Source organism: Prionailurus viverrinus, chromosome E1, assembly GCF_022837055.1.
Source record: "Prionailurus viverrinus isolate Anna chromosome E1, UM_Priviv_1.0, whole genome shotgun sequence".
Classification (NCBI taxonomy): Eukaryota; Metazoa; Chordata; class Mammalia; order Carnivora; family Felidae; genus Prionailurus; species Prionailurus viverrinus.
In genome coordinates, this window is record NC_062574.1 from 39,532,222 (window position 1) to 39,558,357 (window position 26,136).

Below are 26,136 nucleotides of genomic sequence, written 5' to 3' on the forward strand. Positions count from 1 at the left end.
CTTTCTGAAAAGTAGTAATTCCAATCTAAAGAAGATAATATGTGAAGGAAGAAGTATAATGATTGAGTTAAGTGGTTTATTTTCAACTGGAAACAGAAGCCATAATGGTCATTATCATTAAATAAGAAAAGTCAAAGCCAGACCAATGAGCCTTCTATTAATTACAAACAACAATGATCTAAATGGGGATTGTTAAGACTTTGTGTAGAAATCTTTTATAAAACCAGTTGAATTATTAGGACTGAATTTAATTCTGGTCTCTTATTTATGTGAAATTTACCTAACTTTTGGTGATTGAAATTGAAATGATACAAACTGAAGCAGAGCATAAAGTAGATGAACAAATTTTAAATTATTTTAATAACTTTTCTAAAAAATATCCATGTTATCCTTCTATATAATTTATGAGTAATTTCTATTTGAAGGGCTAACCTTTCAAAATAGTTATTAAGCTGGACAGAATTATTGCAGTCACGTTTCGAAAGGTTCTTTTTGTAAGAACTAGTAACTAGTGATATTTTAGAAATAGTCTCATTACTATAGATTGTTTTTGGTAATGAAGAAAACTAGATATGTAGTTTTGATGATTGAATAGTTAAGATATCAGATATGATTTTATGTAGAAATAAAGAAACGAAGTAGTAAATTGCAGAAATCCTGGTGGCATCCTGTCGTAGGAGAGGAAAAACACAGTCGTATGCAGAGGAAATGGGAGAAAATTTAAGGCTAGGAGAGACTATCAGCCTCTAATATATTTAAAGAAATAATTTAAAACAAAGCAATAGAAAGACAAATATTTGGCTTATTAAGATCTACTTAAGAGAAACAAATGCATGATTTTAAATGTATCTTAAAAAACGTAAGAACTTAATAGTATAATTTAAGTTCAAGAACTTGATGTATCATCAAGAAAAGCTTTAAATACAGTCATCTTTTCAAATAGGGTGAACCGTTTGATAATTTACATTGTGCTGTGGTTCATTTTGTATTTCTTATGGCCTGTATTTTTTTCAGTTGAAGAGTTATCCATAATATAACACCTCTCATCTCTACTTTGCTCTTTATAGTTTAATTTTCATTTTTTCTCTCAGAAGATCTTTTTTAAATTTTTTGACGTTTCAATGGTTTAAAAATTGGCTAGGCCCCGAATTTTGCACGATATTTAAAACTTTAAAAAAATACTAATAATCAGAGTTTTGCCTTTTTATGTGTTTTGACCACCGAATTATTGTCAGTTGAATTTTCAGAGTCATAAACACTGGGAAACCATTAACTCTTGTCCTTTAAAGTGAACGTTTATGAATTTATCGTTGAAGAATTTAATCTATTGAATTAATTGTGATTCTAATATAAAACTTTTATTCTTAATTTATTCAAAACTTGAGGCAAATGAATAGAGTCCAGTATTTTCAATGAAATATAGGTTAATGGTCATAGAGAAAAGGGTAAAGGCTTAACGTTCGAAGGTGAGGAATAGAACCCTTAAGGTTATACTTTAATGATACATTAACATTTTTTTCCGAATGAAATTCTTAGTATGTGGAGCATTTTTCTTGAGGAGAATATCATTTTGGGAAGTAGGGCATTCCTGTGTTTGATGCACCGATCCACTTGATGTCAGTGTTGCTTTAGGAAAATTCTGCTCTAAGAAGAATTGTCTAAATAGAGTTGTTACATCATGAAGGAAACTGCCGTTTCGATGTTGGTTTTGTGGGTGTGGGGTGGTTATGACTGATTATGTTTCGCTTTAGCACCCCCTTATGCCAAAACAGGGATCACTGAGTCTGGGAAGTTGCCGTAGCGATTAACTGTTGTAAATGTTCGTGAACCCTCTTCTCCCTCCTCCATGCAAGTCAGTGTGATAAATATGGCCTTTCAGGAGATAAAGTTTTGTTTTTGTTATTGAAGAGTCGAAGGGCAAATGATGGAAGTTTGTATTCTAAATGGTCCAACAAAGTGTATGATGAAACAGTCTTTCCTATTTTACTTAGATTTTTAGAACAAGGCATCTGTAGGTACGGTGCCCAGTGTACTTCAGCGCACTCCCAGGAAGAACTAGCAGAATGGCAGAAACGATACGCCTCGCGGCTGATAAAATTGAAACAGCAAAACGAGAATAAACAGCTCTCAGGCAGTTACATGGAGACCTTGATAGAAAAGTGGATGAATTCATTATCTCCTGAGAAAGTGGTGAGGAAAATAAACTGTATTGTTTTGTTTTGTTTGAAACAATGACTTTGTTTGAGTCTTGACTTTATTTTGTGCTATATTTTGGTTTATTTCCTTATCTTCTATATGAAGAACTCGATTCTTGATGAAGTGTTTTTGTAGCAAAATCAGACTCTTGCTAAAATAAAGAGCAGAGCCAAGGCATTTGTTTGGAGATTTGCAGGTATTGTATGAACCTTCGTTCAGGGAGCGTTTACTGTCATTTTGTTGTCCTTAATTTTTTTATGTCTTGTCTAAGCTTTATTATATCTTGTTCTTATAAAATTAATGTGTAAAATGTCTTGCTTTGTCAACAGTTCCATCCACATCTTCACCGTTGATATTTATTTATTTACCATGCCAAAAGTTTTGTTTGTGCTTTTAGGAATAAAAACGTAACACCAATTGTTGTCTATTTTCAGCTTAGCGAATGTATAGAGGGAGTGAAAGTTGAGCATAATCCTGATCTGTCGGTTACTGTCAACACCAAAAAGTCTCACCAGACATGGACCTTTGCTCTTACTTGTAAGGTATGAATTTTGTGTTAATTGAAGAATGTAATTTTTTTTCGATGTTCTTAAAGCTTCCCTGACCTTTAAATCCCTGTGTGAGACCATTGAAAATGTTTTCATCTAAATACATTCTTAAGTAGGTTATGTATTGTGCTAAAGTGTATTTCTGTATTCCCTTAAAGGTGTAATTTTTTTAGATTTTGAGATAAAGGTCTTTGTAGATATTTAGATGCTTGCTAATTTATTAATTTGATCAAGAGGTTTTTGATACATCGTCTTCCAAAGTCGGAACATAGGATGGGGTTCGTGGCTCAGAATTAACTATTTAAAAATCGAATTGTTTAATCTGGCAGTTCTAAGATATTTAAACAGTAGCAACTTGTTTGTATAATTGATTTGATGAAATCATGGATTCTGTAATAATGGGTTTTTAATATGAGACGTTTTCTGCAGTGCTTTCCATCTTGAATATAGTACTCAAAGTTTTAGAATAAAGCAAAGTCAAACTTTTCTGTGAATATGTGCAGTGGAAAAGTTTTGTGTGCTTTTTGGTGGCATTTCTTTTACTGTAGCATCCGCATCTTGGGATGAAAAATCTGGGAACATTTAGCTTCGGCCTTGAACCCAATCCGTTGCCTTCAGAGGTAACTGCCCTCCTGTGAAGACTTGCTACTTAAAGCTAGATAAAACTTTTTTAGGCCAAAGGTATGGAAAGTTGGAGTTCGGTGGTCATACAGGGTGATAGCTTTCACCGCAAAGAAAGATGAGTGTGTCATGGAAAGAGCAGGGTGGTTAGAGATGTCGGATAAATCTGTCGTTTTTAAAAATTTCAGCTTTGCTGAGGTATCAGTGACATCATAAATATGTGATTTTAACAACGGATTTTTGTTTTAAACCGTTCTGATTTTTTCTTAAATGGCTTGTGAGTACAGTTTGTATTTTTAACATAGTCTCTTAGAAGCGTGGGAAAGTAAAAGTCCCTGATGGGAATATTTTCATTGAAGAACCCAGTGACAGTTGGACTTTTCACCCGCTTGTACTCAATGAATTCCTTTGCCTTCCTTGCAGCCTGCAAGAATGCTGTGTCGGGTAGCGTTGCTCTATGATGCACATCGTCCTCATTTTAGTATCATTGCAATATCTGCCGGAGATAGTACTACCCAGGTATCGCAGGAAGTCCCAGAGAACTGTCAAGAATGGATAGGAGGGAAGATGGCCCAAAATGGATTAGATCATTACGTGTATAAAGTCGGGATAGCATTTAACACAGAAATCTTTGGAACTTTTCGCCAAACCATAGTTTTCGACTTTGGATTGGAACCGGTACTCATGCAAAGAGTAATGATTGATGCGGCTTCTACAGAAGGTAATATTTAGATCCCCCCCCCCCCCGATACAATGTATTAAAAGGCACTATAATGGCAGTATTAAAAGATACGTATTAGCCTCTAAATATTTCCTGGAGAGGGAATGAACGATAAGGAAAAAAAAAAAAAAATCCCAAAGCAATTGACTCATTTATTGGGTAATGAGATGAGAATGGTTCATATTATGCTCTGGTCTCTTTATGGAGTCATTAGGCAAACTTGCTTTGAGCTTCCCCAAACTTGTCTGAGTAGACGATCAGGTCTGTTTGGGTCTCTTAGCTTGGTTTCTGGTTTTTTTTTTTTTAAATGTTTCATTCATTTTTGAGACAGCGACAGAGCATGAGCAGGGGAGGGGCAGAGAGAGAGCGAGACACAGAATCTGAAGCAGGCTCCAGGCTCTGAGCTGTCAGCACAGAGCCCTGCCCGGGGCTCGAACTCACAGACCGCAAGATCATGACCCGAGCCTAAGTCGGACGCTCAACCGACCGAGCCACCCAGGTGCCCCTAGGGTGCCTTTCTTTAATAGGATCTGCTCTGTGTTCCTGGGAAAGAGGTCCCTGGTTTCAACGTGTGAGCACCTGCAGAAGATGATAATTACTTTGCATGTTGTTACATTACTGCCTATTGCTAAATTTTATGCCGAGATCCAACAGGACAAGGAAGGGGCACATTACCCTGTATTTTCTTGGCTCTTGGTTGGATTTTTATAGGTGCTTTGTTTTATTTAATGAGCACTAAATATTTATTTAAGAGGGACTTCATGTGAAACTTCCTATTGTATTGACTATAACTGACCCTATTGTGGAGTATGTTTTTTGCTCTGTGCCACAGTGTCCCATTTGTGAGACCTAAAGTCTGGTTCATGAGCAAATGCTAGGGTTTGATTTTTTTGGATGCAGTGACAGGTGGAATTGTTCTGTCTCCTTTACTTTATCTGCTGGGAAGGTTAAAGCAACATTTGGGCCCAGATTGAACAGTTAGGCATTACCTTCTTGTGTGTGTGCCATTGTCACCCAGACTTCCTTAGACCTCAGTTGAGGCTTATTTCTCACTTACTTTGATCTCTGTTACCTGTTTTTATTCTTTTGTATTTTGGATTTTCATCTTCTCCGTACTCTTTGGAATTAGAATATGTTAAATCCTGGGGCACTTGGGTGGCTCAGTCGGTTGAGCTTCTGACTTCGGCTCAGGTCATGATCTCACGGTGGGTGAGTTCGAGCCCCGCGTCGGGCTCTGTGCTGACAGCTCAGAGCCTGGAGCCTGCTTCGGATTCTGTGTCTCCCTCTCTCTGACCCTCCCCCATTCATGCTCTGTCTCTCTCTGTCTCAAAAATAAATAAACATTAAAAAAAAAAAAGAGTATGTTAAATCCGATAGCCAAGTAGATACAGTTGACAGAGTAAGAATACTTAATTTATATTTGCCGCTGTAGGAGTTCTTTGGCAGTCGTTTTCCTGCTAAGAGCCAGAGAGTGATTCCTTCAGGTGCTGCCGGGCAGATGGTGTTTGCTGGGACAGCGCTGCTCTGGGCTGTGATGCTAAAGGAGCTAGAGACCATATGGAAGCGAAAGGGCATGACTGTGTTCCAGTCACACTTTATTTTCAAAAACTGCGGGCTGGAAGTAGCCTGCATGCTGTGGTTTGCCTGCCCCTGTCCTAGTGAGTTGCTTTTAGAGACTAGAACTTGAGAACTATTAGGAGGCACCTTTTGTAAATCATGAAGAGAGACCACCACGTATTTCCCACTTGCAAGTATAATTTTCATAGAATGTTCTGGGCTTAAGTGTGGTGTGTGTGTGTGTGTGTGTGTGTACGTGTACGTACATATAGAAATATGTATTTTTTTTAAGTTGTTTTTTTTTGAGAGAGGGAGGGAGGGAGGGAGAGACTGTGTGCATGGGGGAGGGGAAGAAGGAGAGGGAGAGAGAGAGAACCCCAGGCAGGCTCCATACCCAGTGCCGAGCCCGAAGCAGGGCTCCATCTGAGCCGAAATCAGGTTGGATGCTTAACTGACTGAGCCATCCAGGTGCCCCACATGTGGGTTATATTTTAAAAGTTTGCTTTTAGATGGATGGTTTGTAACTCACAACTCATTTCCCCATAGAAATAAGTTTTTAAAAAGAAAAAAAAAAGAAGTAAGTTTTTAAGGGTTGTCAAAAATCTGTACTAGTTAATGAAAGCCTATTTTATTAATATAAAATGTTACATGTCTGCGTTAAGAAGAGAAAATGAGGGGCGCCTGGGTGGCGCAGTCGGTTAAGCGTCCGACTTCAGCCAGGTCACGATCTCGCGGTCCGTGAGTTCGAGCCCCGCGTCGGGCTCTGGGCTGATGGCTCAGAGCCTGGAGCCTGTTTCCGATTCTGTGTCTCCCTCTCTCTCTGCCCCTCCCCCGTTCATGCTCTGTCTCTCTCTGTCCCAAAAATAAATAAACGTTGAAAAAAAAAAAAAAAATTTAAAAAAAAAAAAAAAAAAAAAGAAGAGAAAATGATGCTAATTAAGACTGATGCGGGAAGGAGGTGATGATGTAGATTTTAGGGCACCCTCACATGGGCTTGAGAGATTGAGGGTACTTTGACCACTTTTGCCTCAGGCATGTGTTACTTTTCTAGTGGGAGAAAAAGAGCAGTGAACAGACTTCACAGTCAAATAGGATTGGATTTGAGCCTCAATTTTCTCATTACTCGTGTGACATTTCTGAACTTCATGTGTAAAATGGGGCTAGTAATATCTATTTCAGAGGATCATTGTGGGAACCAAAATAAGCATTGTGTGGTTTCTGGCACATAGTAAGCACTTAGTAAATGGTAGCCGTTGTTTTTACCATGAGCCATGGTTAGAATAACTTCTGACTTACAAATAGAATGAAGAAAGTAGGAAGAGAGAAGGAGAATTTATTTTAAAAAGTGTGGACCAGGGGCTCTAGGGTGCATGCAGGAAGAGGGGCTAAGAAGCTGAGATAAAGACCTGAGCCCTTAAAGCCACAGCACCTGCGAATCTTGACAAGAGAAGGCAAGAGAAGTTGGTGGAAGACAAGTTGTCTGAGATGATTGATATTTTAAGTGTGGTCACTGGAAGAAATAGAATTCCCTCCCTCCCTCCCTCCCTTCCTTCCTTCCTTCCTTCCTTCCTTCCTTCCTACCTACCTACCTACCTACCTACCTACCTAACTACTTACCTACCAAACTCTACCCCCAGTGTGGGGGGATTGAACTCACAACCCCAAGATGACGAGTCACATGCTTCACCAACTCAGCCATCCAGGCAGGCACCCCAGTGTTTCATTTATTAAGTTTCTAATATACTAGTTTGAAAATATAATGAATTTTGTATTCATTGAGGTATAGTAGATGGAATTAATACAGTCAAGGATATCCTCTGATTTGGAACTAATAAAATGCCTTCCCCCTTTGTTCTTTATGTCTTTTTCTTTTTGCTGACCACTTTGCAGTTTGTTATCTTTGCTTATTTTTCTTTATAAAGTTTTACCTCTAAGCTGTTACGTTGTAGAAAATAATAAAAGTTAAGCATTTTCTTGAACTAACTTGGAAACATTAAGACAATTTCACATAGTGAAATTTTTCAAGGGCAAGAAAAATAAATATAAAAGAGACCATTATAAAATGTATTTTGTGATAGGAGATTTTGAAATAGTATAAACAGAAAAACTTAAAAGCTAGGTTTAGGCAAGCCAGGTGACGTTTGGCTGACCTTTTTTTTTTTTTTTTTTTTTTTTTTTTTGGTCCATTACTGAAATGAGCTGACCTGTTGTGCTGATTTTTAGTTCTTTGGTATTTTCCCTACTCGTAAAATTGATGTCATTCAATATCTTGACGCTTTTGTTAAGTTCTTAAGTTTTTATTGCATGACTGTGCTTGTTTCATTGTGACTGTGTACAGGACCTCAAAAGAATTTTGGAGAAATGAAAGCAGGATGTAAATAGTGTGTTTGTTTCCTGCTTCTGTCTTAGTGCTGGTTAGTGTTTTTGATTATTACAGCAGATGTTTGTCAGCAAAAAAAATTGAGGGGAAAAGATTTATTTATGTGAAATCACAGTTTTATAAAAGATTCTCAAAAATAAAAATGTAAAAATGTCAGTTTCTTACTTGTATCTGTTTCTGGCATATTGTGTGGATAACATTCAGAGACACTGAGAGCAAGAGAACTTCTTTGTTAAATTGGGGACACACAGTGTTACATCCTGGCTGATTTTACCCCCAGCCGCAGCCAGTTCACTATTTGATCTTCCTTATTCTAGAATTAGGAGAAAACCTTTCAGATTTAAGTTGGCCAAATGCGGTTGGGAATTGGGTGGTTGAATTAGATCTGAACCTTATCATATTTCTGTATAGTTTTGATAACAGTATAAATGATACCATAATATAATTTGGTTTCTGCACACACAAAGAAATGTAGTGATGGTATGAAACTAGAATTTGAATAGAAAATATCTTCAACACTTCTTCCATGTGATTGGCTGTTCATTGTTTAAGCAAGTTTTTGTCCTGAAATTAATGCTGGCAACATACATTTCTTTTCCATAAAGTCACATATTTGGACCATGCTGGACTGTGTTCTACTGAAATGAATAGGTGTTATGTTAATAATAGGTAAAGAATCCCATCTGAAAATATGTTTGGAAATGGTGCATGCTTTTTTTTTTCCCTTAGAGATTCACAGTGCACCTCAGTAATTAAAGGCTCAGTGTCTGTCAAACTGATTTGATCCTGGAACTTAATTATATTAGTGCTTTACTCCTTAGAACTTAAAATCAAGTTACACAGCAGACATTTGCTTTTCTACTTCATTGTTCAGGATCAAATTAAAAATTCTACTTTAATTAATTCAGTTTGAACTGGGGGAAAATTCCCACATTTTTAAAAAATATTTTTATGATATGTAAAGCATTCAAACCTTTTCTATTTGCAGACCATGAATGAATTTTTTTCCCTCTAGTAGTCATATGGCAGTTCTGCAGAGTGTTAGGAAATAGGTATAACTTTAATAATTTTGCTGTTTTCAATTCTTTTCCCTTGTTGGTGAGGTTCAGGTTCAACAAGAGACACTGTATGCACTAAGAAATTTTGGGTTAAAGATGTGCCTCTGGTCTTGCTTTCTCTTTTTTTTTACAATGTTTATTTTTGAGAGAGAGAGAGAGAATGAGAATGAGAATGAGTGGGGGAGGGGTAGAGAGAGAGGGAGACAGAATCCAAAGCAGGCTCCAGGCTCCCAGCTGTCAGCACAGAGTCAGACATGGGGCTCGAACCCACAAACCGTGAGGTCATGACCTGAGCCAAAGTCGGACGCTTAACTGACTGAACCACCCAGACGCCCTAAGAGTTGTGCCTTTTAAAAATGTGTGGCAAAAGATATCTACAAAAGAACAAAATTAGTGAGTTGCCCTTTGCTTAGGAAACAAACTGTATTCATTATACACTTTACCCCACAGCTTTGATTAATGAAAAAAAAATTTTTTTAATGTTTCTTTTTGAGAGAGAGCGAGTGGGCATGAGCGAGGGAGTGGCAGAGGGACAGAGGATCTGAAGTGGGCTCTTTGTGACAGCAGCGGGCCGGATATGGGACTTGAACTCATGAACCATGAGACCATGAGACCATGAGATCATGAGATCATGACCTGAGCTGAAGTCTGAGTATCTGGAAGTTACATGTTGAAAATTATTTCTTATGTGTTTAATTTGAAAACTCGATACTTTCCATTACTTTGAGTCTAGCAGTGTATGTTAACATTAACATTAAAATTTAGTGTGACTTAATTATCTCCAAATTCCAGGGTTGTTGGTAAATTAAGGGTATATAAAATATTTGATATTATGTGATCAGAAAAGTACTAGAAAAATAGATTTAAAAAATAATGCCTTTGTTAATAAAGAATATAATTGAATGGAAGCATGTAAATAGTGAGACATTCCTATGCTGTTATTTCGCTGTTTTAACTTTTTATTATCCTTTCTAAGAGGTTGAAAATTGGGATTGACAATATGGGTAAACTGAGAGATGTTCATCTTGATTCCATGTTGGCAGTTTTGGGGACGGGAATGGTACTGAAATGAATAGCCGAAATGGTGGTTTAGGATTACTTTCAGATTTGTAATTTTATTGTTAATTTGGGCAGTCCAGACGTGTAAAGGCGCCGACCAGAATGCTTCATCAGGAAGAGTGTGGTGTGTCCGATTTCGGAACTGAGGCTCGTTTCATCTCCTTCTCTTCAACTCCTAGATAGACGGAGCTGTTGTAAATATGTTCCACATGTAGCATGCGTGTATCGTGTGCTGGTGCTGTGTCCACCCTTCCGCTAGACACGCACAACGCTGGATGTTTGTTCCTCGTTACCTTTTTTTAAATCTGCTCTCTGGGTTCTGTTAAGGATACTTTCCCAGTCTGCCATATTGTATTCTTCATCAAACAAACCAACCCTTTGGATGCTTTGTTAGACTGGTAACCGTGTGGCTGAACGCCAAGGCCACCGCTGTCCTCAGTCACAGGGCCAGGGAGGTTGGGAAGCATATCTTGTGTCCGACTAGTTATTCCAACCTTGAACTCTGTGGAAGGAAGTAGCAGCTCTTCCCTTACGTTATCTTAAAGAAATTAGGTGCATTCTAATGACCTTTAATTTGTTTCTTGTGAATTTCTCTTAAAATATGTTTATAGCTTCTGCGTACCACATCTCCGGGTAACATTTATAGGTTTACAGTTCCTGTCAGATTTGACAGATTGGAGATTTGTTATTCTAAGAGTTGGTTAATAAACTCTCCCTGTATGGTTTTGTGAGTATTGATCCCAACCTATTCACTTCCAGTCTTTCCGGAGTGTATTTCATTCTAGCCTATTCTAGGTTGAAGAGAAGTGCGTACCGGGGACGAGGTGGCTCAGCTGCCCCGAGTAGCATACGTGTGTGGTTTAGATGTTAGCAGGTGCTAACATGTGCTGGGGGAAGGCGGGGGGATGAGGCCCAGTGGTAGTCAGGTCCCCACGGGGACCTCCCCGCCCTCCTCCATTGAACAGCGACTCTGCAGACCTGCCAACTGTAAATTAGGTGGGAATTTGAATAGGCTTAATCAGCTGCTTATTGTAAGAGAGGATTGGAAGCAGACGCTTGTCTCAAGTTCAGATGAAGCAGGGAAAGAGAAGTGGTTTTGGCAAATTATGTCCTCGGTAGCCACTGGCCACGGTTCATTTTTGATGCCTGAGTTGACGACTGAGATCAGTAATTTGCAGAGTTTCTGGTGTTGGCACACATGGATTTTTTTTTTTTTTAAGTTTTCTTTTTTCTGTTCCCCCAGCTCTCCCTTCTCCTGTACTGTGGTTTCTTGTTTCTTTGTTTTATCTTATTAAAAAAAAATTTTTTTTTAATGTTTATCTTTGAGAGAGAGAGAGACAGAGTGTGAGAAGGGGAAGGGGAGAGAGACACACACACAGAATCTGAAGCAGGCTCCAGGCTCTGAGCCGCCAGCACAGAGCCTGACGCGGGGGTTGGAACTCACAAAACCTGAGCCAAAGTCAGACGCCCAACCGACTGAGCCACCCAGGCACCCCTGTTTTATTATTTTTTAATATTTATTTATTTTGAGAGAGAGAGTGAGCGAGCAGGGGAAGGGCAGAAATAGAGGGAGAGAGAGAGAATCCCAAGCAGGCTCCACACTGTCAGTGCAGAGCCTGATGTGGGGCTTGAACTCACATGCTCTGTGAGGTCATGACCTGAGCCAAAATCAAGAGTCAGACGCTTAACCAACCGAGCCACTTAGGCGCCCCTTAACAATTCTATACTTTGCCCAGTTGTTCATCATGATACATGTACTCATAATCCCTTTCACCTGTATAACTCATCCGCCCCCCCCACCCCTACCCCCACCCCCACCCCCACCCCTGCTCCCCTCCAGAAACCATTTGTTTATTCTTTGTGTTTGAGTCTGAGTTTTTCTGTTTTAATTTTTTTTAATGTTTATTTATTTTTGAGAGGAGAGAGAGAGAGAGGGAGGGAGACATAGAATCCGAAGCAGGCTCCTGGTTTTAAGCTGTTAGCACAGAGCCCAACTCAGGGCTCAAACTCACGAGCCTTGAGATCATGTGCTGAAGTCGGACACTTAATCGACTGAGCCACCCAGGCACCCCTAGCTTTTTAATTTAAATCCAAGTTAGTTAACGTATAGTGTAATAATGATTTCAGGAATAGAATTTAGTGATGCATCACTTACATGTAACAGCCCGTGTGCCTCCCAACAAGTGCCTTCCTTAATGTCCATCCTCCATTTAGCCCATCCCCCACAACGTAGCCCCCCCACCCCCCCGTTTTAGTTTATTTATTTTGAGAGAGAGTGGAGAAGGGGCAGAAAGGGGGAGACAGAGAATCCCAGGTAGGCTCCCCTCTGTCAGGGTGGAGCCTGACATGAGACTTGAACCCACAAACCATGAGATCATGACCTAAGCTGAAATCAAGAGTTGGACACTGAACCGACTAAGCCACCCAGATGCCCCTCCTGTACTGTGTTTATAGTCATTTAAAGAAACCACAGTGGAATAAAATTTAACATTGTTTGGAAATTGTGCTACCTGCTGAAGACACTAATTTTAATAATTTCATAAAACCAGGGTGGCAGTCATGGCACTATATAGACGAGAAAAACAAATACTGTTTCTCATGCCGCTTTTCCCAGAGTGACTTTCTGTATAATTTGCTTTGCACATTAAATAGGTGAACAAAAATCTTTTTAAATGGAAAGGTCTATTGTTTTCAGGTTTCTTACTATCCCAGTTACATAAATATTGGTTGGGAAGAATTAGTGACTGTTTGTTTATGTTTATTTTAAAGGGAGAGTGAGAGTGCACGAGCAGGGGAGAAGGGTAGAGAGAGAGGAAGAGAATGCACAAGCAGACTCCATGCTCAGCACCGAGCCCGTCGTGGGGCTCGATCCCACAACCGTGGGACCCTGACCTGAGCCAGGTTCAGGAGTCAGGCGCTCAACTGACTGAGCATCCAGATGCCCCAATTAGTGACTTTTTAAAGAATGTGAACATAATATTGATCTAGGCATAGTCTGATTGAATTTCTTATTTAAATAAAACTATGAAATATAACTCTCCTACTTCCAAAGAAGAGACATCCTTTTATTATATATTACAGAGATTCTTTGATATTATGTAGACTTTTTTTTTTTTTTTCATTTTCATTTCTTTTCATGTTTATTTTTGAGAGAGAGAGAGAGACCGAGTGTGAGTGGGGGTGGGGCAGAGAGCGAGGGAGACACAGAATCCGAAGCAGGCTCCAGGCTCTGAGCTGTCAGCACAGAGCCCAATGCAGGGCTTGAACTCACGAGGTGTGAGATCATGACCTGAGCCAAAGTTGGACGCTTAACCGACTCAGCCACCCAGGCGCCCCTAGTTTTTTTTTATTTTTAAAGAGTTGGGTTATTTGGTTTGTCACTATACTATTGCTGTTTCTCTTGACTTTTGAATTAAGAGAAAAATTTATGTGCATCCTTGTTATTTTGATAATGTTTGTCATCTGACTTTTAGCGATGGTATAATCTGCTTTAGAAATGTTGGAGTGTGTGTAATTTAAATATTCTTTGTAGCTATGATTTAATGAATGAAAAGGCATGGCCCAATTTAGGATGATTGAGGCAGAAAATCTGGTTACTTTACTTTATGAAACTTATCCTTTCGAAGCTATTGCAAAGCCAGTCCATCCCTGCCTAATCCAGAGTATTATAAGAATGCAGACCAGCCCGGGGGCGCCTGGGTGGCTTGGTCGGTTAAGCGTCCGACTTCGGGACTTCGGCTCAGGTCATGATCTCACGGCCCGTGAGTTCGAGCCCCACGTCGGGCTCTGTGCTGACCGCTCAGAGCCTGCAGCCTGTTTCAGATTCTGTGTCTCCCTCTGTCTCTGCCCCTCCCCTGTTCATGCTCTGTCTCTCTCTGTCTCAAAAATAAATAAACGTTGAAAAAAAAATTAAAAAAAAAAAAAGAATGCAGACCAGCCTTATACCTTGATGATTATAGGTGTATTTGTTTCTCCATTGGAGAAATAGTAGAACTGGCATGTAAAAATACCTTTTCAAGGAGCAACGGCAAGAAATTAGGGCCTTTCCTTTTTTAATTTTTTGAAACGTTTAAATTAGGCCCTTTGCATTTGAATCTTTAATAAGACATTAGAATAAACTATTTTCTAGTATTGAGAATGTCTTTTGGATGACTATACTTAGGTGTTTATAATTTATATGTAACATTTAAATGTAGGCAAATCTCTCACTAAGCATTACATGGCAATTATGCATTGTTCTCTCATTATAAAGATAGTACAGGGTAACTTATTTTTGTACTTTGGACACTTAACTCATCTCTGTTTAAACTTTTTATTATTTCTTCCCCAAATTGTAACCTGAGTTGTGAAGCCATCTTTTCAGTTACATTACATTAAAACTGGATATCAGCCTAATGAGTCAGTCAAGCAACTCCCCCCCCCCCCCCCCCACTTTTGGTTAAGTTTCATATTTATAGGTCTATGTATGCTCCACCCAATAGAAAAGTAGTATGTCCTGCAAATAGAGCAAGCCTACCCAGCACTCAGAATTCATGTTCCGGGGGCGCCTGGGTGGCTCAGTTGGTTGAGTGACCGACTTTGGCTCAGGTCATGATCTTGCGATTGGTGAGTTCGAGCCCCGCATCGGACTCTGTGTTGACAGCTCGGAGCCTGGAGCCTGCTTCTGACCCTGTGTCTCCATCTCTCTCTGCTCCTCCCCCACTTATGCTCTGTCTCTCTCTGTCTCAGAAATAAATAAACATTAAAAAAAAATTAAAAAAAAAAAAAAGAATTCATGTTCTGATATATTTCACCCTGTGCTGGTACTGTCCTACCTTTTTTTTTTTCAGAGATGTCAGAACTTGAACAGTCATTCATTTTGACATTGTGCCCTACTTACAGTATAATTTAACTGAGGCTGAACTGGATTTTTCTGATAGGGCATTTGAATGGCACATTGTATCACATTTTAACGAGGAATTAGCAGTGTTTTTCCATGAGTATTTTCTAAAAGATTTTTGTTTGTCATAAATTGACTTTCAGAGAGTTTCACTGTGCTTTACCACATGCGAAAAGGTTAACCTTTCATAGTGTTCTGATCGTCTTTTTTCTATAATGGGCAGGTATTGTTAGTAGGAGGAGAAAAGTGTTTATCATCCAATAGATTTTATCTTATGAGGAATTTATTGTATTTTCTTGCAGTTCAGATTTCTTTGGACTAAAGAGTTAAGTTCTAAATGTTAATCTGCATTTTAAAATGTTAATAACTATTTCTGGTATGTCTTAGCCTGGTGTTAAAAAGGAGGCATTTTTTTTTCCTTTTACATGGGTTCCTATTTATGTTCTTTTGTTAACCTAGACAACACATTTCTGATATGGGAAAAATTCTTTGTTACATGGGTTTTTGGATTGTTTTTAAGAATTGTTAGCTCAAGCATATAAGATGCTCCTGCCAAAATGTGTAATGTATTTGAGAATTTTAATGTTGTGCTCTTTATAAACGTGTTTTTTGTTTCCATTTAGATCTTGAATACCTGATGCATGCAAAACAACAGCTAGTAACCACAGCTAAGCGTTGGGATTCTTCTTCTAAGACTATTATAGATTTTGAACCTAATGAAACTACTGATTTGGAGAAGAGCCTTCTTATCAGATACCAAATTCCTCTCTCTGCTGACCAGCTGTTTACCCAGTCGGTTTTAGACAAATCATTGACCAAGACCAACTATCAGTCACGGCTGCATGACCTTCTTTATATTGAGGAGATAGCCCAGTATAAAGAAGTCAGCAAGTAAGTTACGTTAGGAATACTTTTTTTTTTTTTTTAAACAAACTCCCCTTTCAGTGGTATTTTTCATTTTTAAATGAAAATGGAGGTTTGCCAAAGTGAAGACAGGTAGTAAAGATTGTTATTCAGTAGCTGTCTTTCTGTGCCGTGTCCTGTTCATCTCGGCATCCCTAGTGTTTAGTATGTATTTCATTTCCATAAGACTCTGCCACGTACTAGGTGTGTAAACATGTGGTCCCTGCCGTACCGGAGGTTTCTGTGAATGGTAGTCAGAGCGAGCATTGAGTAAATATTGGTTGAATAAATGTACAGAAACTGAAAGAGACTACTACATATCTTGGAATGCAATTTTAAGAATGAAATGATTTAAATCTTCATGGAAACTATTTGATAATAATGGAAATACCTCTATAGCCACTTACAAAAGCTTTAACATATTTTGCGTTTTATCCATATGCCACAAGTTAAGTCCAAGCATAAATCCCAAAGCTTATTTGAATCATTATAGGAAAAGTAATCCTACAAATTAAAGTTTGAATGAAGGCAGATATTAATGAAATGGTTGGTATGTTTGGTAGTAGCATTCCACTTTTTAGATGAAATGGGAACAAGCTTTAAACAGTGAACCACAGTTATGATACATGAGTATATTTTTGTAAGCAGTTTTCCCTTTGAATATAGCCTAACCAATCTATTTTTTTTTTTTCCGGGCTGCCTTATTGGTACCTTAACATTAATTATTAATAGATACTGAACCCTTACTAAGGTATATATTTAGAAAAGGAAAAGTAATAACTTAAAGATACCTTGTGTTACTCTATTTATAGATTAAATATGATCTGACTTTTGGAACAGATCTAATTTCAAATTACACGCATGTAAAATTTACAAAGTCAGAGTGTATTTTTGTTACCCTTAAGGCTTTAAATCATGGCTGGGGTGCCTGGGTGGCTCAGTTGATTAAGCATCCAACTCTTGATATTGGCTCAGGGTGTGATCTCACGGTTCCTGGGATTGAGCCTTGCACGATTGGGCTTCATATGAGCATGGAACCTGCTTGGGAGTCCCTCTCTACCTCTCTCTCTGTCTTCCCCTCCCACAATAAATAAATAAACATAAAAGAAAAAAAGACTTCAAATCATGGCCATTGATGGGCTCTTACAAGACTTTTTTTCTCCTTTTTTTAAAATCTTTATTTATTTTTGAGAGAGCAGGTATGAGTAGGGGATGGCAGAGAGATAGACAGAGGATCCCAAGCAGGCTCCACACTGTCAGCACAGACCTCGATGCGGGGGTCTAACTGATGAAACATGAAATGACCTGAGCTGAAATCAAGAGTAGGTTGCTTAATCAACTGGGCCACCCAGGTGTCCCTCTTACAAGACTTTCACTGACTGTCTATATACAGTTCTAATGAAATAGTCACTTATTAAATAACAAGGACAGTGGCTTGTAACATGTATTTTCACATTATTACTGTGCATATATGTTATTTACATGGTCATAGATTCCTTTTCCTTAGTAAAGAACACTTTGATAAAATCATAAAGTTTGGGATGGAATAGCTCATTTTTTATTAAAAGAATTTTTTTAACATTTATTCATTTTTGAGAGATAGAGCATGAGCAGGGGAGGGGCAGAGAAGGAGGGGAAGATACTGAATCCGAAGCAGGTGCCAGGCTCTGAGCTGTCAGCACAGAGCCCTGCCCAGTATGCGGCTTGAACCCACAAATTAGGAGATCATGATCTGAGCTGAAGTCGGACTCTCAACTGACTGAGCCCAGGCCCCTGTTAATTTTATTGTAGAGAGAGAGAGAGAATGTGCGAATGAAGGAGAGGGGCACAGGGAGAAAGAGAATCTCAAGCAGGTTCCACACTCAGTGTGGAGCCTGATGTGGGGCTTGATCCCATGACCCTGGGATCACCACCCGAGTGGAAATCAAGAGTCAGTTGCTCAACCGACTGAGCCACCCAGGTGCCCCGGGATGAAATAGAGTTTAGAAGCTTACCAGAATCTTAAGAGACTATTTTGGAGTACCATAATAGAAATTCAGAAAAAATTATTTGTTTAATATTCAGGTTTAAAAATCATTCCATATATATTATCTCAGAACTTATAACTAAAGACCAATAAACTTGTGGATTATTACATTAAAAATAATTTTTTTTAATGGAAATTTGATTAGATAAAAGAATAAACCCTACAAAATTGTGGAGGTCAGATTCTGATCAAGAAACTAAGTGGATGAAAGTTCACTCTGAGAGCACCTTGCAAAGGCTTCTAAAACCCATAGAAGAGAGGCTTGAAAATATCTGCAACATGAAATGAACACTGGTGGCAAACTAAGTTGGTATATTTCTGGAGGAAAGTTACTTATTTGGCAGTTTGTTTTTATTTTATTTTATTATTATTATTTTTTAATTTCAATATGAAGTTTATTGTCAGATTGATTTTCATACAACACCCAGTGCTCATCCCAAAAGGTGCCCTCCTCAATGCCCATCACCCACCCTCTTCCTTCTTCCCACCCCCCATCAACCCTCAGTTTGTTCTCAGTTTTTAAGAGTCTCTTATGTTTTGGCTCCCTCCCTCTCTAACCATTTTTTTTTTCCTTCCCCTCCCCATGGGTTTCTGTTAAGTTTCTCAGGATCCACATAAGAGTGAAAACATATGGTATCTGTCTTTCTCCCTATGAGTTATTTCACTTAGCATAACACTCTCCAGTTCCATCCACGTTGCTATAAAAGGCCCTATTTCATTCTTTGTCATTGCCATGTAGTACTCCATTGTGTATGTAAACCACAATTTCTTTATCCATTCATCAGTTGATGGACATTTAGGCTCTTTCCATAATTTGGCTATTGTTGAGAGCGCTGCTATGAACATTGGGGTACAAGTGCCCCTCTGCATCAGCACTCCTGTATCCCTTGGGTAAATTCCTAGCAGTGCTGTTGCTGGGTCATAGGGTAGATCTGTTTTTTGGCAGTTTGTTTTAAAGGTCTTTAGAAGGTTTGATCCTTTTGGTGTGGTAATTATGAGGAATCATCCTGAAGAAAGAATAGGAGATTCTTAAATTAAAGATGCTTGTAAACAAATGTCTTTCAAGAGTAGTGAAGAGCACGTTAAGTAAATTAATAGCCATATGATCCGAAACTGCAGTAGTTCTCCCTTGTCCACGGTTCACTTTCTGAGGTTTCACTTACTGTGGTCAGCTGTGGTCCAGTTGATGATCCTGCTTGAGATACATCATCAGGTCAGCGATAGCCTAATGCTGCGACACTATGCTTATGTCTCCTCACTTCATTTCACTTCACCTCACTCACTTCATGTCATCACCTAGGCCTTTGATCATCTCACATCATCACAAGAAGCATGAGTGCAGTACAATCAGATATTTTGAGGGAGATACCCCACGCACATAGCTTTTATTACAGTATATTGTTATAACTGTTACATTATTAGCTATTGTTAATCTTTTACTATGTGAACATATAAAATTTTATCATAGGTGTGTACGTGTAGGGAAAAACAGTGTGTGTGTAGGGTTTGGCACTATTCATGGCTTCAAGCAGTTGCTAGGGGGCTTGGGACATATGTGCTGGAGATAAGGGGGGGACTACTGTATTGAAATTATGTTCTCAAAGAATTTTTGAGTCAGTAAATATGCTCATGATACAATATAAAGGGGAAGATATGTTAGTTACGAAAGGAGCCACTGCAGTTCTGATTTTGTATGTACAAACACATGTATGAATATATTTGTATATAAAAATACTGAAGAGTTAAAGCAAAGTGTTCTGGCTGGTGAAATTACAAGTGAGTTTTATGTTCTGATGTGGTTCTCTCTATTTTTGAAATGTTCTCTCTAATTTTGAAATGTTGTGCCATGACCTCCTATTACTACTATACTAAGAAAAAAGCAAAGAAATGGGAAGGAAGCTAGAATGATGTCAGTTGCAGCTCTTGATGATCAAGGTGTAAAATCGCCCTCAGGTATGACAAGAAAGATTGTAGTTAAGACAGAATGTAGACAACGTGGTAAGACCGCGGTAAGACTGTATACAGTAGTCTTTTTATAGGAACATCTGAGCTTTCTTTTTTTTAGTCTTAAAAATTAGATCTTTAAAATAGTTATTGACTCAGATAGCAATGTTTACAACCTGAATGTAAGTCTGTAGGGTCACTTTTTATGTGTTACATATGCTAACTGCACAAGAGTTTGAAGGATCTTAAAGACAGAGATGAGAATTTATTGCTACACGTCTAATGTGACAAGTAGATAGTTACCGCGTCAGAGAATTCTGGAAAATTTTCAGTGATTCTCTCACCCACAGGTAACCCTGGATATGAAGGCTGGTAAATTACACTTCTGAATTTGACAGGCTTGTAAAATTTTGTGAAGTACAGCATAGCATTGGTACACATACAAAGAAGCAAATCCTACTAGTAGATGGAGTTCTCAGCGGGTATCTGTAAGCAGATGGACAAGGGCCACATAACAGACATAAATGAAGGATTTTCAAGAATCTTTGAGAAAGTTTTGTATATGGTGCTTCCGAAAGCTTATTTTCTGTTTTTTCCTTCTTTCCCCTTTAAACGTAACATTTATTTATGTTTTCATGTTGCCTTGAATTTAATTCACATTTTGATAATTCTTTAAGCACAAATAACATGACAGATATATTTAAAAAATGGATTTGGGGGAGGTCTGTATGCAGCTACTAAACTCTGTTGTAGCATAGGTTATCAGCACACTTTTTCTGTAAAGGGCCAGCAAGTAAATATTAAAGGCTTTGTGGACTTCATGCAGTCTTTGTTGCATAGCTTCTCTGTTTTGTTTTTGTAAATCGTTCTTAGTCAAGGACCATCCAGAAAACAGGTTGAAGGTTGGATTTGATCCTTGGGCCATGCTCTAGTGTGTCTGATTGGGTCATTTTACTTGTCGGTTCGATCAGTACCAGTCATCAAAGCAAACCCAAGTCACCATTAGAATGGTGAAGAATGTTTTATTGTGAATTGAGACTCCCCTTAAAGCCAGAACACAATGGTTTGGGTAAATAGACTCCCTCTAAATACCCTGGATGTGTATTGATGGTAATAATGTATTAGGTATGCACAGGAACGTGCCTCTTTAGATGTAGTCAGACCTAGCACATGATGGATAGAATATTTCCTAAGGTCACCGAGAATAGATTGGTCGTATGCGAACTTTGACAGTTTAAGCAGAATAGTGCTAATCATGAAAGCAGTGTCGAGGGACTTCACACCGATAGTGTACATTTTAATTGTAAAGATTGGACTATACTTCTACATGGTCGCCTTAACATTCCTTCCTTGAAAAAGGATTGAATGAAGCCTCTCAAAATTAGACAGGATATATTTTGGCTTGCGTTTGGATGTAGTAATCAAGTTTATCTTTTTATTTTCTTTACTTTAAAGAAAGGGATGGTTTTTCAAAGCAGTCCAGAAATTAAGATTTCTTTTAATGTTAAGTTTTAGTGTGAGTTGTGTGGAGGTGGTAAGGATAATACTTCATTTCAGTTAAGTTTTGGAAGATGCTTCTGAGTTCCTGCGAGATTAAAAACAAAGTATTTCTCTTGTCTTCAGCTCCGTGTTGATATGCATTCATTGAGTTATGATTCTGCCTTGAAGTGGAATCCACTTGATTCTTAGATAAACATTTTCAAAAGAAATTGGCTTTGGCTAACGTAATTGTGCCCATTAAAGTGTGTGCGGGCCCAGCCTGATCAGGTTGTTGTGGCTTCTCAGTGCTGGCAGCTGGCACGACAGGCCTGGTGTGTGGACGCACATTTCATCGTTCAGATGGATGAGGCGAGGCGCCTGTTGGGTTCGCCTCAGCAAACCCAGGTATTGGCTTATTACCTTGGTTGATTTTTGTTATCATTCATTTAGTCGGAAATCGTGTAAAGTGAAATTCTCTGTATAGCACTGAAATTCTTTTAAAGAGAGAGAACTGTTCTTTTCAGCTGTTTCTTTTCAAGAGAGAGAACTGTTGCTAAGATTGATCGAGCCGTATATCTTGTAGCTAGGTATGATGGGAAATTGGTCAAAATTTGCATGCCTGCTCTTCTGCCATTTCCCAAAAGGCGAGGAAGTGTGTAAGCTTTAAGGCGGATTTCAAAATGTGGCAAGCATTAATGGCAAGATGGGTTTTCTTTTTATTAAGAAATATCTTTTTAAATTGTAGGATATATTTTGTTTTTATGGTGTTTCTGAATTATTCAATCTTAAAAATACGTTATTTTAAATACCTAAGAAAGCTTACTATCATAACTTCATCAAAATACATTTTATTAAAATAATAAAACCCATTTTTGATATTTTATTTAATTTTATTTTTAAATGTTTTTTGTTTTTGTTTTTGTTTTTTTTTGAGAGAGTGGGCACAAGTGGGGGAAGGGCAGAGAGAGGGGGACAGAGGATCCGAATCGGGCTCCGTGCTGACAGCAGAGACTATGATGCGGGGCTCGAACTCATGAACCCTGGGATCATGACCTGAGGCGAAGTCGGAAGCTTAACCGATTGAGCCACCCAGGTGCCCCTAGCCTGTTAATTTTTTAGAAAATTAAACCTTACTAGCTGTAACTTCTACTAGAAAGTCTATGTCGTTTTAGAGAGATATATGCTTTAAAATAGAACAGGGAGGCGCGTGGGTGGCTAGTGGGTTGAGCATCTGGCTTCACTCAGGTCATGATCTCACGGTTCGTGAGTTCGAGTCCCACATTGGGCTCTGTGCTGAAAGCTCAGAGCTTGGAGCCTGCTTCAGATTCTGTCTCCCTCTCTCTGCCCCTCCACTGCTCATGCTCTGTCTGTCTGTCTCTCTCTCTCAAAAATAAACAAACATTAAAAAAAATTGAACATATGATGTACCTTCTGTGGGAAGAGCTATATTTCTTAGTACTTTTATTTTCCAGAGAGCCGATTTAAAAAAAGGTAAGGAGGAACAAACACGCACTGTTTTCTGGGTTCTGTTAAGGATACTTTCCCAGTCTGCCATATTATATTATGGTTGTTATATTAACCTGTTTTGTTAATAAAAAGAAAAAAAGAACAGGTGAACATAGATTTTATGTAAACTAGAGAGTGTAGTATACTTTTATTTTTATTTTAGGACTGATTTTTATGTGAATCTTAGTGCATGGTCTAGTCTTTAAGGAGCCAAATGTAACTAGTTAACATACAAACTGTATTTCTTTAAGTTATCACTCTACTTTTCTAGTTTGCATCTAGTGAAATATGTGTAGAGAATGAGAAAAATATAATGTAATTTTTAATAATTCCACACATGCACATGGCAAATTCTGCTAGAATTCATTTGTTATTCATATAAAGCCACATTTTTGAATACTAACTTTAGTATGTAGTTACGTATGTTTGTGTAGTCTTATGTGTTCTATTTAAAAAAAATTTTTTTTAAATGTTTTTATTTACTTTTGTTTTTTTTTAAACACTCTTTTTTTTTTTAGTAGAGAACTATTTATTTATTTTTTTTCCTTTTTTTTTTTAATGAAATTTATTGACAAATTGGTTTCCATACAACACCCAGTGCTCATCCCAAAAGGTGCCCTCCTCAATACCCATCACCCACCCTCTCCTCCCTCCCACCCCCCATCAACCCTCAGTTTGTTCTCAGTTTTTAACAGTCTCTTATGCTTTGGCTCTCTCCCATTCTAACCTCTTTTTTTTTTTTTTTTCCTTCCCCTCCCCCATGGGTTCCTGCTTAAGTTTCTCAGGATCCACATAAGAGTGAAACCATATGGTATCTGTCTTTCTCTGTATGGCTTATTTCACTTAGCATCACACTCTCCAGTTCCATCCACGTTGCTACAAAAGGCCATATTTCATTTTTTCTCATTGCCATGTAATATTCCATTGTGTATATAAACCACAATTTCTTTATCCATTCATCAGTTGATGGACATTTAGGCTCTTTCCATAATTTGGCTATTGTTGAGAGCGCTGCTATGAACATTGGGGTACAAGTGGCCCTATGCATCAGTGCTCCTGTATCCCTTGGATAAATTCCTAGCAGTGCTATTGCTGGGTCATAGGGTAGGTCTATTTTTAATTTTCAAAAAATATGGAACGCTTCACGAATTTGCGTGTCATCCTTGCGCAGGGGCCATGCTAATCTTCTCTGTATCGTTCCAATTTTTAGTATATGTGCTGCCGAAGCGAGCACATAAATGTTTTTATTTACTTTTGAAGGAGAGAGAGAGCATGAGCAGGGGAGGAGCAGAGAGAGAGGGAGACATAGAATTTGAAGCAGACTCCAGGCTCCGAGCTGTCAGCACAGAGCCCGACACGGGGCTGGAACTCACGGACTGTGAGATCATGACCTGAGCCGAAGTCGGACGTTAATTGACTGAGCCAGCCAGCCTCCTCTTATGTTTTTTATTTTTAAATTACTATTGGAACTTGTAAACTCCTATTATTTATTACATGCACAAATAGCTATTCATATGTGTTATTTTTCTTAAAGATTTCTCTAACAATATTTCTCTTCCCTTATACTTTGGAACTTTAAAGTATGTAAATGGATATTCAAATTTTTTAAATAATTTTTTAACATTTATTCATTTTTAAGAGACAGAACATGAGTGGGGAGGGGCAGAGAGAGAGGGAGAGAAAGAATCCAAAGCAGGCTCCGGGCTCTGAGCTGTCAGCACAGAGCCTGAGGCGGGGCCCGAACCCAGGAACTGGGAGATCATGATCTGAGCCAAAGTCAGACGTTAAGTGACTGAGCCAGTCAGGCGGCCCACTATTCAAATTTTTAATACAGTGTTTTAATTAGATTTGTTTTCCTAATATTGTAAGCAGATGTTTCCATTAAGGAGATGTTCAATATTTTTAAAAAGTTTCTTTTTCCTTTTTTCCTTAAGAATTTATAAGACATTCTCGGCATCATGTATTCAAAAGAAGATTTGAAAAGAAAACAGTTCAGCAGTACCATTAAAAAGTAGCGTTTTCCAAAAATGGATGTATAGATTTTAGAACAATTTTTTTATTCACATATTTTAAACTTTCCTAAGAATAAGTAGGAAATGTCCTTCCCTCTTTTGCTGCTTTGTCTTCTCTCTCACAGCACTGTTTCAAAATGGCAAGGGAGGAAGCTGTCAGTTCAGATCTTTCTTTCAATTATTTCTTGACCATGTAGATCTTGATTCCCTGCCCTTATTTGACACACATATTCTCTCTCACGCTCACGTGCAGACGTGGGAGTGCAAGCGAGTGTGCTCGCCGTTGTGTAATAAGCTAGGCTTTACCCTCTCCTCCCATAATTCCTGCCTGACAACTGTCTCAATGTGGTCATGAACAGAAAGTTTCTTCTGGATTGTATTTGTTAATAGCACTGAAAGAAAAAAAGTCCATTGTAGTTTCCACATAGCACATTTCTTACTGGCTTTAGGTGATTTTAGTTTCAGTGGTCCGTATGGTATGTTTAAGTAGATTTTCATATTAATATAAAATACTTCATTTTATTAAAATATGGTTAGCTTTATCTTAAATGTTCAGGTGTTAAGAATGTTCGTATTCTTCAACTAAGTACGTGTCTTTATTTACTTGGGTGAGAGTTTATTCGCTTAAAGAAAGTTTTGTTTCCAGCACGGATTAAAGGCAGATAAGTAGTATATGTATATAATTTGTAGCTTGATGGAGTGGAATTGATAATGATGAAGTTTTACGTTTTTGTGTGTTTAAATTTGATTTATTCTACTCTTTTAGTTTTTATGTTTTTGATATATAAAATATTCAAACTCCTTTTCTACTTATGCTTTAGGTTCAACCTTAAAGTGCAATTGCAGATTCTAGCAAGCTTCATGCTCACGGGAGTTTCTGGAGGCGCAAAGTATGCTCAGAATGGACAACTTTTTGGTCGCTTTAAGCTTACTGAAACACTTTCTGAAGATACTTTGGCTGGACGGCTGGTGATGACCAAAGTCAATGCTGTTTATTTATTACCAGTCCCTAAAGAGAAGTTAGTACAGACCCAGGGAACCAAAGAGAAGGTTTATGAAGCTACTATTGAAGAGAAAACAAAAGAATATATATTTTTAAGGATATCCAGGGAATGCTGTGAAGAACTTAATCTTCGGCCTGATTATGACACACAGGTGTGTTTTGATGTGGGGCGACTTAACTGTGGTTGTCTTAGTGTCCTTGTTTTCATTCCTCTGCCGTAATGAGAAGTGCAGTTGGCTTTGAA

At 38.3% G+C, this 26,136-nt stretch overlaps 1 protein-coding gene and 1 non-coding gene across 8 annotated transcripts in view; one reads left to right on the top strand and one right to left on the bottom strand.

The window, feature by feature from the left end:
- Positions 1–26,136, top strand: part of HELZ (helicase with zinc finger) — a 162,970-nt gene that overhangs the window by 44,816 nt on the left and 92,018 nt on the right. For all 7 annotated transcript variants that reach the window (XM_047831645.1, XM_047831648.1, XM_047831646.1 and 4 more), the window contains 5 exons: positions 1,992–2,190; positions 2,631–2,738; positions 3,789–4,086; positions 15,643–15,910; positions 25,711–26,044. In XM_047831645.1, coding sequence (XP_047687601.1) covers positions 1,992–2,190; positions 2,631–2,738; positions 3,789–4,086; positions 15,643–15,910; positions 25,711–26,044 — 1,207 coding nt within the window. The remainder of the gene's footprint in view (positions 1–1,991; positions 2,191–2,630; positions 2,739–3,788; positions 4,087–15,642; positions 15,911–25,710; positions 26,045–26,136) is intronic.
- On the bottom strand, positions 24,004–24,111 carry LOC125152287 (U6 spliceosomal RNA). The gene has a single exon (XR_007147136.1). It is a non-coding gene; the product is annotated as a U6 spliceosomal RNA (small nuclear RNA).